Source organism: Phyllostomus discolor, chromosome 1, assembly GCF_004126475.2.
Source record: "Phyllostomus discolor isolate MPI-MPIP mPhyDis1 chromosome 1, mPhyDis1.pri.v3, whole genome shotgun sequence".
Taxonomy (NCBI): Eukaryota; Metazoa; Chordata; class Mammalia; order Chiroptera; family Phyllostomidae; genus Phyllostomus; species Phyllostomus discolor.
This window is the reverse complement of record NC_040903.2, coordinates 7,215,896-7,232,455: the sequence shown is the minus strand read 5'-3', so window position 1 is coordinate 7,232,455 and position 16,560 is coordinate 7,215,896. Positions and strand designations below refer to the sequence as shown.

Below are 16,560 nucleotides of genomic sequence, written 5' to 3'. Positions count from 1 at the left end.
AATAACTCTAGTGCATGCATATGGTGTATACAGGTAAGTAAACATGCATTTTTTTTTCACATTCTAAAACTATGGCAGTTTAGGCCATATTGTGCTGCCTGCATTTTATCTGCAATGCAGTGTGTCTCTAACGTTTTCAATCCCGTATTAATAGGTGGCATTTACACATAACACCTATATAGCAGCAAAGCTAATACAGCTTGTGATTAAAAATGTTTAAAAATAGCTAATAAATCAGATTATCTTGAGGTATTATTTCTCGCAAGTCAAAATGGAGAGCAAAAAAATCAACCCTAATTTTAGTTTATGTATACACTGAAAATAGCAACAATAAAAATAAGCATTTGTAGCAGACATATTCCATCTTCACTATTATTTTGCTACCTTTGGTAAATTACTGGGGCAGATCTTGAAGGTAAAAACCCACGTTCAGAAATAAGTGCACGCTTCCCCCACTATATAGCAGCAGACTGTTGGCCCCTACGCAAAACATTCTCATATCTAATTTTAACTTTACATATAAAAATAACTTGGAGAAAATACAAAAAAACATTTTATTTTAACATGAAAATATCACAAAAATTAGTAAGCCTGAGATGTAGGGTTTTGGTGAAAAACAAGAGGCTTGTAGTGTTTTGGCTGCTGATAGAGATGCATGTATTGATAGCTGGGGTGAGAGCAGAAGAATGCACTTATTTCTTCTGCACGTCAGTATCTTCAGACACGGTAAGCCACATGCAGCCTTTCTTTCCTTGCTCGGCGGAGGCAGGTTTGCTCTTCCTAGTTCCAGCGGAAGTGGATCTGACGCGGGCGATCGGCACCTTCCTTCACCAATGGCTTGTGGAACTCGCGTCCCGCACGGGAGTGGATGTTTGCCCAACAAAACTCACAGTAATACTGCAGGCAAGTGACATTGGCACAGAAAAAGGGAGCGAATTTTCCACCACAGCGTGCGCCCTGGCACTCATCACACATCTGGTCATCTAGCACATATGGCTTTACCTCTACCTGGAAAGAGACAGGAGAAAGTCTCATTAAGTCTGCTTCGGAAATCATCGTGGTGATAGTTTCAAGTGTGCTGTGGAGAAAAAAGACCAGCACTGAATGTTGAGAAAGTAGGCAGTTTCCTGGGGAAATACTTTACCCTAGAGCAAGCTTAAGAAAATCATTTTGTTCTTGAACGAATCATCTTTTTATATGATGTGTCATGTTTACGATTGACCATGTGATTGAATGAGCACCGAGTTTGGTGATTTTTCTGTATTTTTGGTAATGTCATTTTCAGAAGACTATAAACTGAATGGCATTTACTGTATTTTCCAACGACAGAAAATACTTCTCAAATCTATAAAAATCTAATTGATTTGCAAAACATTCCATCCTTGCCTTTCTTGAAGTAATAACATCTTAAAAGCACCTGTGTGTTAATATTTTCAGAGGTGATTCTAAGTAAAAAAATAAAGGGATATGAAGTGGCCATGGAGGACGAATGATTTTCACATGTTTTCCCTTCGTTCCACCACCACCTGCCAGACGGCACAGCCCGCACCGCCCCTGGCTGCGGCGGCGCTTGCTTCTCTGCGGCAGGGAGGGCTGCGCCCGCGTGTGAGTGGCTGCCTCAGAACCCGACCTGCGGACGATGTCATCGAGGGCACGCCTCGACTTCCCTGAACTTGCTAGATAGAAAGGCGAAGTCCCACTGTGGAGGCCTGACTTAGTGGAAGACCCCAGACTCCAGTCAGGTCTGAGTGCTAAATCTCTGAACCTCACCCGTTAAATGAGGTTAAAAGAACCCACGCAATGGGGTGAAGATTAGATTATGCAAATAAAAGCATGGAAGACAGTGCTCGGCACACAGTTAAATACTCTGTAAATTAGTGTTTGCTACTATTAGCTGAGATAGCCTTGCTTTCTTGTCCGTAATAACTTTATAAATGAAAAGTCACTACCTCTGTTTGACTAAATAGTGACAGGCAGCCTAGAATTTCAGCCTTTCCATAGGAGAGCAGAGAAAATTGAGTGTCTTAAAAGCATGGTTTTAGATAAAGGAGGGTTTGCTTGCAGTAAAAAAGTGACCCAACAACGTCTACTGTGTATTCTAATGCAATACTTGCATGTGTGCAGAAACTGAACTTACAAGAATATTTTCTACAGCATTATTTGTAATAGCAACAATTACAACAAACTGCAAATAAACTGTAAGTTCATAAAAAGAATTGTAAAAAACTTTCATAGAAAGTTTGGAAGTAATAGAATTACATTGTTTATATTTGTATTTCATCAATCAGAGTTAAGATAAAAACATTTTACATATATTAAACATTTTGCTTTTCTGAATTGTCTGTATTTTCCTGCTTCAGTTAAAAAAATATTTTTAAGTTCTCTTTGCCAGTTCAGGATTTTTAACCTTTTTTTTTTCCATTTGGCCTTTTATTTTTAAAATAATCTTTGACACCAATTCTAAAATTTTTATGTTCAATCTTTATCTTTCATCTTCTTCCTTATGGATTCTATCTTGGTTGCCAGGCTATTACTTTTGATTCAGTATTTTAATCATCATTATAATGAAGGAGGAACTTCACTATGACTAAAGAGTATATTAAGGTAGAATAGGAATTATTGGATTTCATATCTTCACATAAGCACAGGGAAAGTGTCCATTTGCTCAATACTCAGTACCTGGTACCTAGCAGAATATCTAGCACAAAGTGAAAACTCTATAAATATTTGAATAGAAGTGGTACATTTATACATGCTTTCTGGGTTTCTTTCTCATGGTTATTTCTTGCCATGGATTTTAAGCAAACTAAAAATTATTTCAGTCCTATTTACTTTATTTCCATAATACCTCATAAAATGCTAAGAGCAAGTATCAAGAGTTAATGTCAAACTACTGAATACAATTTTACAAATACAATGTTGTCCATTATTTGTTTTTAAATTATAGATATTATTTTATGGACCTAATCTACTTATCTCAAAATCACAGACTTCAAAGATGGAAAACTGGATTTAAAACTGATGATTTCAATATTTATTTCTGATTAATAATGATCTCTTAACAATTAACTTTTGTATGAGAAATAGCTTCACCAATTCTTTACCTATTCTTACTTTCCATAATACCTTAGTAGCACATATCTAATAAAAAAAAAACTTCTCTTAGGGATTTTCAATGCCTTTTTAAGACCGCTTGCGTTTCTCAACTCACTTGTTCTGCATCTGAGTTGCTATTTAAGAACTGATACTCTTCCCAAAATATCAGCCCTTCACTCTTACTTCGGAAACAAAGAGCTTTGAGGTATGACAATGCAACAATCTTTTCCCTCTGCTTCTGCATGTTGGACAACCACAAATAAATACTAAGCACATAATTTCCTCTGTGACTGTGCCACCTCTCTGCACAAGCAGGGGATGGACTACCTCGGCAGTCTAAAGCGTGGCCGCACACTAGGAGCACCCGGGGATGCCTGGCTGCACCCCAGACTAATTACGGCAGACTCTTTGGGGAGGATTCAGACATCGAGGTTTTTCTACAGCTCCTGGTGACTTGCACGTGAAGCCGAGGTTGACAACCACTGCATTAGAGAAACTCTACGGTACGCACTGGTTCAAAAACTTTTATATGCACGTCGGAATAAAAGCAGAGTCCCTTCTCTTAATTTCCTCACAATATTTTAAGGAACAATGCCGCAAAACAATTCTAAGCAAAAAGGCCACTTTGCATGTGTGAACTGAACATGTGCTGTACTTCTTTTCGAAACAGCGTGGTTTGGTAATTAAACGGATGACACTTCTAAGAGCCCATGGTCTAGCCAATTAGCACTAGTTAATCAGCTCCCCGCCTCCCAGATAGTCTTTTATTGTGCAGTCTCCAAGAAGGACCTTCAAGACACGGTTGCACTGGGAAAGTAAGAACCCACTGCAGTTACGGCTACTAATTTCAATATATAAAAACTAATTTACCTAATATTCTTAGTATGTCTCATGCGTACTATGAATGTAAACATCCTTAGTTTAGGACAATTATTTTGCATATTTAGTTTATTTGCATATTTATTATTTATCTTTAGGGAAATATGCACAATATATTCTTATTTTAGGTTTTATAACAAATGAAGAATAAATAACCCTTAAACAGCCCTTACTGGCAAGCTCTGTTCTCAGTGCTGCTATATACGTGAATTCATTTAATCCTAAACTAACTGTGAGGAAGACACTGTTACTGTCGTCCACTTTGCAGCGAGGGGACAGCGGCACAAAGAGGGTCAACTTGCCCCGGATTACAGGGCACGTGGTGGAAGTGGGACTCTAGGTGGTCCAGCTCCAGAACACAAACTTTAAAATGAGCTCTTCCTCTGAAGTCAGAAGGGTATTCAGACCTTACTGGCTAACAGAAATTTTTGACATGCCTTAAAATGCCATTTACATATCTTATATTACACGTGAAGCTTAAATACATTGAAAAATTTTACATTTCAGAGGTCTTTTGGTATGATATATACCTTTCAGAGTTAAAGGAGTATGAAAATATTCAGTGTCTGAATTCCATTAACTCCTTATTTCCCTTATGATTACCAGCACCTTATTTATCACAGGACAGACACGATTTTCCAGCGCGCAACTTACGCGTTTATCGATATCACCGTGCTGGAGCTGGACAAACCGAGCACTGATGGCAGCAATATAGCTCTGCTGATTGGAGAAAGCGACTCGACCGGCGCCTTTGGGGTATTTCAGCTCAGGGTCTGTGTCGATTCCTGCGTAACAAACGCCACCATACAGCCGGTCCATGATCATAGCAAGTTCCACTTCAAAAGACAAAGAAGTCCACATCAAATGTGAGAGAACACAGTAAATTAACAACTTTTAAGTGCTTTTAAAAGAAGTAAAAATCATTTGGATATCCAGTTTCACACTCTTTTCTAAATCCAATCTTATCACTTGTACACTAGACACCAATTGTTCTCATCACAGAAGAATTATTTGGTTGGCCAAAAAGTCTGTCTAGCTTTTTCTATAATATAAAAGATACATTTTTTATTTTCACCAATAACTTGATTTTGATATTTTGAGTATGTTGGCTATCTCCCCCTTGGTATTACATTGATTGTTCTCAATTAATGTCTCGATTTGATCACTATCAACTTCTACTGGTCCAGCAGCTGTGGGGCACTGTCCAGTGAGAAATCTCCAGCACGAAGCTTTGTAAACCATTTTTGACAGGTTCCATCAGTCACGGCACTCTCTCCATACACCGCACAAGTCTTTTCTCATATTTCAGTTGTTTTTACCTTTCTTGAAACATGAAAGCACAATGTGCCAAAAATGTTATGTATTTTCTTCCATCTTCAATATTAAAATGGCTATGCAAACACTCACCAATTTTGATAAGTTTTTAAAGAAAATTCATGCTGATATGACAGCTGCCACAATACTATCTAGCGAAACTGTTTCAAATGAAGTTAAAAACTGAAGTGCTACTAGAGCCATCTTCCGGAAAAAAAAGAGATGAACTTTTTGGCCAACCAATACTTTGGCAATTCTCCTCTCAACTTCCTGTATCATCAGCTTTTCTCCCCATACTGGATCCCTCCCAATATACTATAATTTGTCCCATCTTAAAAACTCTTAACTGCTTCTTCCTCTCAGTGACTACTTCATTTCTCTAATTGCTATTACAGAAATTCCCTTCACGTTCTCCTAATTGCTAAAAAAATTTTATACTCCTTAATCCCTCTCCTCTCATTCTTTGTTCAACCCTTTAGAATCAGGTTTTCACCCCACAACTCCGCTTTAATTGCTCATGTCAAGGTCACCTTCCTATCAAGGTCGGTGGTCAATCTACCTGAAAGCAGCATTGAACATAGTTCTTTTCTTCTTCCCCTTGACATGTTTTCCCCATATGGCTTCCAGGACACATTATTCTACTAACTCTCCTCCTGTCTCTCTGTGATTCCTGCTGTCCTTCTTAGGTCTTCTTCAGCCCCTTGACTTTTCCATGTCAGAATACCCCAGATTTCAGTCTTTGGATTTCTCTCCACGCTCCTGGCTTTGGCGGCTTGATCCCGTGTCACGGCTTTAATCACCACCTATCTATTCTCAGCCCCCACACTCCTGCAGTTGGGGCCTCTTCCCTGGACTCCACCCTCATCTGTGCCCCTGTCTCCTGGACGACTTGTGCTGATGTTTCACAGACACTGCAACACGCAGCGCATTCAAAATGGCACTGCTGATCTTCCACCATCCATTAAACCCGCCCCAGTGATGTTCTGGTGATTCAGTTAGTATGCAATAGAAAAGGCGACGTTGCCAAGTCAGGGCCCCTGGCTTTATCTTTTTCCACACTTGCATGTGTAATCCTGTGAACCTGACTTTTAAGACATATCTAGAATCCAATCACCTCCCCTTCATCACTAACATCCTGTTCCAGCTTTCATCTGGATCGTGGCAGTAGCCTTAGCTCTTTGCTTCTGATCCACTGCCCCCAGTGTATTTGCCAAAGAGCAGCATGTGATTCTTTTTTTTTTTTTTTTAAGATTATTTATTTATTTATTTTTAGAGAGGGAAGGGAGGGAGATAGAAACATCAATGTGCGGTTGCTGGGGGTTATGGCCTGCAACCCAGGCATGTACCCTGGCTGGGAATCGAACCTGGGACACTTTGGTTCCCAGCCCATGCTCAATCCACTGAGCTACGCCAGCCAGGGCTTTTTTTTTTTTTTTTTTGATTCTCTTAAAAAATATACAGGTTTCCCTCACGATCTGAAAGTGGAGGGCTTCCTACAAAAACTTTTGTAAAAATTAGGAAAATTTAAAAGCAAAATTCCTCTATTTCTCTTGGGTAGCTCAAATAGGCACTAATGTACGTGTTTTATAAAAGTGAAGTAAAGTAAATCAAACTTGAAAGTCAGGGACACCTGTATTAGATACCAATGGCCTATATGAAATTTACACTTGGGAGCTCTGAAAGGTGTCATAGCTTTCAAAATCAATACCCAAACCCTCCCAATAACTTGCTCCTTCTCCAGTGTTTCTTAACTTAGTAAAAGGTACCACTATCTACCTCGTGGCTTAACATTGAAAGTTTGGATTCTGCCTTTGCATTTACCTAATGACGTCTGTTCACTTAGCTCTTTCTCCACTACCACCCCTCATCCAAGCCGCCGTCATCTGTCTCCTGAACTGCAGTAACAGGCAACTAAACTGGTCTGCCAACATCTACTCTAAAGCCTCCATGAGTCGTTAGCTAACGAGGTCTTTCAAAAATGTGAATGTGATGTCTCCTTCCATTAAAAACTCTTCATTGGTCTCCCCTTGCTCTGAGGATAAAGACTACATTAGCACATTAGACCTGTATGTCCAGACTTCCTGTTGATGTTTTCACTGTCTTCTTGTGTCTCTCCACTCACTCCTTTTAGCCCAAGTCAGGCACTCTGGGTTGCTTTCGGTCCCTCTAATGTATTCTGCTTCTCTCCACTGAAGGCCTTTGAATATGCGCTTCCCTTTATCTGAAAACTCCTCATAGCCCTCCCGACCACTCCCTACTCCTTCTGTTCAATCTTTATATGTCAGCTTACATACAAGTAAATTTAAATAACAGATTATATCACCTTCCCTGGCCATATGCTCTTCTGTTCTCTATAGCCTTTCTTTGTGGCAGTTATGTCCTATTAGTAGTATTTGCATGTTGAGTAGTTCTCTAACCTACATCTCCTGTAGAGAATGTAGAATGTTCTCTACATTCTGGAAGAGAATGTTTTCAGTAATGAAACGGCCACTGATACACTTCACACACAGGATGCATGGCATCCAAAACCCTGCTTGCACAGTGACCATTTACATCTATAACTATGTTCCTCTATAACATCTTCCAGTAAATCTCTGCTTCCTGGTTACTGACAACATAAGTTTATCATTTACTTGTCTAAAGTGGTATTTTTTAAAATCCAAAATTTCTTCTTCAGATATCAGAGTCAACCCACATAAAATAAACAGACCCCAAATTCTCATATCTTAGCAAGTAACACTTAAGAAGTCAGAAGTATTTGAGTGGATTTTTCTTATAGTCAGCTTGTAGTTAGCTATTAATATCGACAGATGAGGTCCAATTCTCTAGTTACTTGATGGTTTCAAGAACAGTTCTCAGAATCAGTCTCAGAATTCTGTAGCTAGCAACTACTGGGCATAAAGAATCTGCCCCTCACCTGCCCAATAGTCCATGGATATAATAGCTACCAAATGTTTACTAAAACAATTCATTCATATTTAAATGATTTTTTAAAAAAACACATAATGTTAGCATTCTACTTACCAGCCCTTAGTGGCCTGGGAACACCTCCAACAAAAATTGTTTTTCGGGGATCCAGAGGCTGAGAACCATCCATCACAAAATCACTATCACTTAAATTCCAAGGACGGATCTGAACCTATGAAGAAAAAGATATTATTTTATTGGGTCTTATTCCCTTTATAGTTTATGCTATTTTGTGCCAGTTAACAGTGTTTTTTTTTTTTCATTGTTTAAAATTTTGCATAGTTGGATTTGGAAACAAATTATTATTATTTTTTATCTAGGAATTATAAATTATCCAAATTTTAAAAAACTGATCTCTTAACATGGTGGTTAAATTGTTTTCCACTAACATCTACTTTAAAACAGCTTTTGGAAAACTTGCATTTGTAGCTTAGAGTTCACATAGAGTTTACTTACTGGTTTGTCTTTGATGGTTGGGCTGGAAACACATAGATAGAGTTTGCCATCTTCTTCGATACAAGCATCAATTAGTGCCTGAACTGAGCTTTCTTCTTGAAAGAGAAGGAATGCATAGCCTGTAATATCCAAGAAAAATGAGGCAATGTTGTCAAGGAAAGTGATTACACCCCAAATTTCATTGCTGTTTAGAAAATACAAGTTTTTTTAAAGGAACAAAAATCTATCAAGTAAGGCTAGAATCATTATACTTTTTATAGAACACAATACCCTATGGAATACATACAAAAACATATACTCAGTAAATTAATTTGCTACTTCATATACAGCACTGAGGTATCAAGTGGTTAATTATTTGCTCAAAGTCAGTCATACGAGCAAGCAACTGGCTGAGTAAATTCAAACTCAGGTCGGTCCCATCCTCAAACAATCTGGAAGGACTGATCAGCTGAGCATACTAGGACCTGAGGTTTCCTGTAAGTGTCTCCAAGGCAAGAAGATCTAGAGGACACTTTTGGCCTGCAGCGCACTTGGGAAGGCCCAGGAATTTCCACAGGTGGAGGGAAAACTCCCCAGTCGACTGGACAACTTCCAAATGATACTAAGAAAACCATCTCAGGGAGGATGGAACGAGCAGGTTCCTTCAGGGTGGGTCAGAACCTGTAAATCAAGTCTCATCTTGGATATACAGTTTTTTCAGTCTAGTGAGTATTTAGACTTATACCAAAAATCCAAGCTCTTGCTTAAATTCCTGTATCATCAGGAAATATGTATCTCCCCCTTTTCTTGTAACAACCAACTGTCAATCTTTAATCAATCATGCATCCAGCAGGCGGAGCAGACTTCATTATAAAAAGGCAACAAATTTTACATTCCAAGTTTAGTATTATGTGATTATTCCCAGCAGTTGATAACTATAAATAACCTAAAAATATCCCTTTCCTTGACAGGATTTCTGCACAAACAAACATGGAGCACTGTAATCTAGTCCCAGAACGAAGCCATCAAGCAGTCCATGCACATCTGTTCCATTCAACAATGGGAAGTGTGAGGTCCTATTTTACATAGAATTCAAAAAACACTGCTTGTTGCCAAAACAGCCTTGATTGCCACAAAGGTCTGATGTGACACAGAAGTACTTCATTTTAATAAAATTGTATTATTCAATTGCATAAGACATCAAACCAACCTACACAAATAGAAACTTCCAAAGGTACAATTATGTAAGACTAAGAGACACATTTTAGGGACTTTTTAATTGCTAGAAACAATTGAAATATGCTTGAAAAAAATAAAAGAAATGAAGACTCATTTTAAGTGAAGGCTTTAATTCTGATACAAAGCTGAGCATTTGAGAGCTATAATTGCTTTGTAATAATAGAAAGGATATAAGGCTAATTTACTAAAATAGTATTTTACATTCAATATTTTAATGCTGTTTAAGTTTTGTGATTTTTTGATATAACTATTTTCATATTAATTTTTAAACAATACTTTAAGTTCATTATTTTTAATATTGCTTAATTATTTTTTGTGACTACTAGGGAGGAATTGTGTATATCATAAAAATTAATTAAGTAATGTTGACAGGTAAGCTATGAGCTTGCTAAGGAAAGACACTGAATACTGCAATACTCTTACCAAAAACCAACCACCTCTAGTTCTCTAGGACTTATTAGAGCGAGCTAGTAGCAGTCACATAGGGTGAACCTCATTCACTGCAAAGGAAGCATACCTGGGTGGCTCAGTAACCAAGGGCTTAAGTCCCTGCCTTGATTACAAGGTTGCAACGCTAACTGGATGCTTCTACACCAGGGTTTTCCAAACCATGAAAAATGATGAATGACAGCAATGACAAAAATGCTTGAAAGAACATAATTTGGGAAAACTAGTCTTTGGCAATGGCTACAATTAAATATAATTGTACCCCCCCCACCCCCGCCATGATTTGCCATGCTAATACACACACACACACACACACACACACAATTTTGTTTTTGGTCTGAGAAAATAAACTAACAACTGCCTCAAAAACCACCACCACCACCACAACGGTAACAATAACCATAAAGATGGCAAGTACTCCGTTTCACTAAGTTTGTGCCAACACATCTTCCTGGACTCATAGTCCACTTCCTCCACCTGCTTCAGGTCAAAGTGATTTCTCTGTCCTACAGGTGTTCATATCACATATCAGGCAATTATGAATCCATGATTACTGAGAATACAAAGATGAGTAAAGACAGTTGTACAGATTATTGGGAGAATGACACTAATAAAATAATTACGTATTTTTGAAATGGTAAAAATGTGATATTGCAACTGTGACAAGCGCAATGAAAGAGGACCGCACTAGGACAGACTATACCTTGATGTGGACTCATAACGCGCGTCCTGCAAGTTTCCTGAGAGCAACTGATATTTAAGGTGAGGTCAACAGGGGACTTAGATGCAAAGACATGGGACGAGAGCCTTCGGGCCGAGGGAACACCACACATCCAAGTCCTTGAGGCGAGCGAGAGAAAGGCCAGGTTACGGCATCAGGAAGGAACAAGAAGCAACAGTGGAGAAGAAAAACAGAGAGATGGGGAGGCTGGAGAGGCAAGAGCATTTCTGCCATTACTCCAGCAACGCAAGAAACCACGGAAGGACTTTAGGCGGGGAGCACGGAGTAGCACCATCAGATGGGTCAGGAGACTAACCCAGCTGCGCTGAGGGGGGAAGCTGGCGAGAGCCCCAGACCAGACAGCAGTCCCACACGCATCTGAAGGCGCCCCGGCAAGGGAGGGGCGTAACTTACACAGCAAGGTTAGACACCAACAGGCACGTGAGGGGAGGGAGAAGGCTGAGAGAAGATCAGATATATGAACACAAAATGGGAATAATACGTATCTGTCAACAATTGAATCAAACAACAAAATGAATTAAGAAGGCAAAAATAGACTCATGGTACAGAGAACACTTTGATGGTTGCCAGATGGGAGGGGGTTACGGGGATGGACGGGAAAAGTAAAGGGCTCAAGAAGTTCCAATTGGTTGCTATAGAACAGTCATGGGGATGTAAAGTACAGCATAGGGAATATAGTCAATAATCTAATAACTCTGTATGGTGTCAAATGGGTGCGAGATTTATCAGGTTGATCACTTAGTAAGTTATATATCTAATCACTGGACTGTAAACCTGAACTAATATAATAATGTGTGTCAACTGCAATTAAAAAATAAAAAATATAAAAAATAGATAAAAATGTAAAAAAAGACAACAGCCAACACACACACACACACACACACACACACACTAAACTTTAAACCAAGGATTTGGGACCTCCAAGTCTAGTGAATTCCAAAATCATGAAAAAATTAGAGTATATGGAAAGATGTCTATAGTTTTTAAATTTTTATACAGTTCTAGGATCCAGATCCCTGCTTAAAAGATTGTTCTTGAGTCATTAAGTACAAGATCTAAAGGCATAAAAAATTACTGTATTATATTGTATTTCTTTAAAAATATTAATGAACTAGCAATGGAGGTTCTATAATTCTCAGTGACAAAAAGTAGAGATGGCCCATGTAATTCATCATCGGGAACCCTTAGCTGATTTTTGCACACCAGTAATTCTAACACGTTTCCTTTCCCAGAGCCACAATCAGACCATTCGATAGATCTACTGCAGCCTTTTCTAGGCTTGAAAATTCACTCAGCTATGAGAATATTGTTTTTTTTTTCCTCCCTAAAATTGTATTTCAATAATACCTAAAGAAAAGTCTTAGTCCTTCAACCTTCCCCTTTTTTCATGTCTGAGAATTTGCCATTAGGAATCTGACTGGAAAAACATTCAGCTATTTTTCTCCGCCTTCCCTGATGGTGGTGGCCAGGCAATCCTTCCTGCCCCTGCTTATGGCGGTCTTGTTTTGCTCAAATGAATGTCAGCATGGTTTGTGATTCTTGCAATCTGGTGATTGGCCACAGCAGTATCCTAGCAATAAGTGACTAACATAAGTCGGTATTTTCTTCACATCTTATCTCTTTATATAATTGGGTATTTGTTGTCCAGATACTTTCTCCACTATCAGAATTCACCAACAGAGTATATACTGCTCTCTTGTGATCTGTGTCATTTGGAACACTTAAGTAAATTGTGCCATATTTAAACTTACATAGGTTAATATTTTAGTATCACTTCACACAGATCTTAATCTCACTGAATAGAGAGGCAGTTTTTTTAGAATTCTTGTACTCAAGTTACTTGAAATGATGCTTTAGAGGACTTCCGGTCAAGATGGCAGTGCAGGCAGACATAGCTGGCCTCCTTGCACAAACACATCAAATTACAAATAGAACAACCATAGACTCAGAACCATCAAAAATCACGTTGAATGGAAGGCCCGACAACTACAGAATGAAATAAACCACATCCATCCAGAATGGCAGGAGGGGAAAAGATGCAGAATGGGCTGGCCCATACCCAGGTGCAGTAGATAAAAGTTCAGAAGGGATACCTTGGGAGCAAGGACTCCTAGTCATACACCAAGCCCCCCAGCCCATGGTTCCAGTGCCAGGAAGATGCTGGTCAGTCCCCACAACTTCTGGCTGCAAAAACCAGCAGGGATTGAGGCACTACAAAAAACTGCTGGAGACCCAAGTAGTTACCTCTTAAAGAAACCCACACATAGACTCACCTACACACCTACCACTCTCTCTGAGCACCAGCATTGGGGTAGCAGCTTGAAAGGCACCGGCAGCATACTGGGAGAAACTGATGGGTCTGGTATCAATGCGAGCAGAGGCCATTGCCTTTTTTCTAAATCCTTCCCCCACAGAACCGGCAAGCTGGTGCCATACCTGAGACTAATACCATAGACTCCTGGGTTAGCACTGTTTGACCCCCCTCTTGGAGATCCTCACAGACATCTCCCACCCAACTTATCAGCCCACCCAAGGAGCTTTTCCACATGAATGGCTAGTCTTGGCTCATGCTGAAAACTTCCTAAAATCCTCTTAAACAGTGACAGCCACCTCAGTGAGCCCATTGGCCCAGCACTAGCAGCAGCCAGCCCAGTTTCACAGCGTGGCTTTGCCTGGGGAATCTCTAAGCCCAGCACAAGTAGCAGCCATCCCAATGCTTTATAGCTCAGGCAGGGAGGTCCCCTGCCCAAAAACAGGGTGGGGTGACCCTGGCCTGTACCACCCAGGAAACCCCAGGGCCAATGCACCCAGTGGACAGGTAAAGACCATGTCAGGGCACCGTCACCCTGTCCCTGACCACAGAAGGTGGAGTTTGTGGTCAGTGGTCACAGCCAATCCTTGCAGCTGACTGGCCTTGGTAAAATCACTCCCACTGATCTGTCAACAGCAACCAAGGCTCAACTACTAAAGAAGGGTGTACTCAGCCCACACAGAGGCGGCACCCTGAGTGCTCAGCTTGGGTGACTGCGGAGGCTGTGCCACTGGGACCCTACGGGACACTTACTACATTAGGCCACGCTACCCAGACATGAAGTCAAAGCAGCTCTATATAATACACAGAAACAAAATGCCGGGAGGCTGCCAAAATGAGGAGACAAAGAAACACAGCCCAAATGAAGAACAGATCAAAACTCCAGAAAAAGAACTAAACAAAATGGAGATAAGCAATCTTTCAGATGCAGAGTTCAAAACACTGGTTATAAAGATACTCAAAGAACTTGGTGAGGACCTCAGCAGCATAAAAAAAGATCCAGTCAGAAACGAAGGATACACTAATTGAAAATCAAGAACCATTTACAGGGAAACAAGAGTAGAGTGGATGAAGCTAAGAATCAAATCGATGATTTGGAACATAAGAAAGCAAACAACAAACCAATCAGAACAGTAAGAAGAAAAAAGAATCCAAAAAAAATGAGGATAGTATAAGCAGCCCTCTGGGACAACTTCAAGAGGTCCAACATTCTCATCATAGGGTGCAAGAAGATGAGAGAGGGCAAAAAATTGGAAATCTGTTGAAAAAATAAAGAAAACTTCTATAATTTGGTGAAGTAAATAGACATGTGAGTCCAAGAAGCACAGAAAGTCCAAACAACTGGACTAAAGAGGACCAAATCAAGACAAATCATAATTAAAATGCCACAGGTAAAGATAAAGAGAGAATCTTAAAAGATGCAACAGAAAAGAAGTTACCTACAGGGGTATCCCCTAAGACTGTCAGCTTATTTCTCAAAACAAACTCTGCAGGCTAGAAGGGATTGGCAAGAAATATTCAAAGTCGTGAAAAGCAGGGACCCACACCCAAGATTGCTCTACCCAGCAAAAACTATCTTTTAGAATCAAAGGGGAGATAAAAGGCTTCCCAGACAAGAAAAAAAACTAAAGGAGTTATCATCAACAAGCCATCACTGTATAAAATGTTAAGGGGACTTATTTAAGAAAAAGATGATGATCAAAACTCTGAACAATAAAATGGCAATAAATACAAATCTATCAACAATTGAATCTAAAAACTAGAGCAAACAAAACAGAGATACAGTCATGGATATGGAGAGCATTTTCATGGTTGTCAGATGAGAAGGGGGTGTGGGGGAATGGGTGAAGAGGTGAGGGGATTAAGAAGTATCAACAGGCAGTCACAGAATAGCCATGGGGATGTACAGTATAGGAAATGGAGTAGCCAAAGACCTTATACCATGACCCACGGACATGAAATGGTGGGGGGTTGCCTGAGGGAACGGGCGGTGCTGGGTGGAGAGGGGCAAAGGGGGAAAAATCAGGACCACTGTAACAGCATAATCAATAAAATATAAGTAAAAAAAGAAAAACTTTATACATAAAAAGTACTGAAATACTTGAGTCTTTAAAATCAGCACCAAAACATCATAGAGAAAGTATATCAGGTCTAGACTAGGTCCCTTGACCACTCTGCCTCTCTCGATACATATTACCAGCCTCTACAAACCACACTCTTAATTTTTAGAGAAAGAAATAATCATACTGAATTTAAAAAAAAAGAAAACACGAATTGATATTGTCTCTTTTGCTCATATGTAATTGATTCTGTAGCAAAAATTAATAATGAAAACCCTTACCTTTTGGTGGAAAATAGGACTTGCTTTCTGCTTTATGAGGCCAATCTACTACCAAAGGTCCAAATCTTCTGAAGCTGGCAGTTATTTCATCTTAAGAAAGGACAATAATATGCACAGAAACTAGTTTTAATGATTCATTCTAAAAATTCCATATTTATTACTTCAAAGATCTAATATTTAATGTACCAAATAGCCCTAAGTTACAATATAAACACTGAAAACATATTTAATATTCTTATCAAAGTTGTACTTAAAATAGTTATTTTGTCCAAATAAATTCATTTTAAGTAGCACATTGGCCAGAATAATCAATTCAGTATGATTTTTAAAATTTTATATAAAACTGTATAGATAATAATGAATATAGTACAGCAAATTTTAAATGTCACTGGTTTGAAAAATATGCTAAGTTAAATAGAGATCCATTATTGCTTGATAAGTAAGATTTTGGAGTCAAAAAAAGAATGCTAAAACATGTAAAAATCTGTAATACTCATAATACTCATAGCATCTGACACATGCCAGGTTAGTTTCACTGAAACATATATAGGTCAAATTCAATATGTTCTAGGTAATTTTATCCCATGGGAACCTTATTATACTGATTAATATGCAGAATAATCTACCAGTTTATTGAATCATTGACTCATCTATTAGTTTGTGAAAGAAGAATAGTAGAGTTTCCACAAAAAATAGGTTCTATCCTTAAAAATATAAGTGGAATATCATCTATGGTATGAAAAATCTTATCTATAAAATACACTAGCAATATGCATCATAACATAATGT

At 39.0% G+C, this 16,560-nt stretch overlaps 1 protein-coding gene across 1 annotated transcript in view; it reads right to left on the bottom strand.

Annotated features, from left to right (window-relative positions):
- Window positions 1-16,560, bottom strand: part of CPEB2 (cytoplasmic polyadenylation element binding protein 2) — a 60,434-nt gene that overhangs the window by 2,999 nt on the left and 40,875 nt on the right. The window contains 5 exon segments of the mRNA XM_036018841.1: window positions 1-1,008; window positions 4,630-4,811; window positions 8,314-8,428; window positions 8,713-8,831; window positions 15,772-15,861. The exon segment at window positions 1-1,008 is cut by the window's left edge and continues 2,999 nt beyond it. Of these exon segments, the coding sequence (XP_035874734.1) occupies window positions 781-1,008; window positions 4,630-4,811; window positions 8,314-8,428; window positions 8,713-8,831; window positions 15,772-15,861 (734 nt within the window). The 3' untranslated portion in view covers window positions 1-780.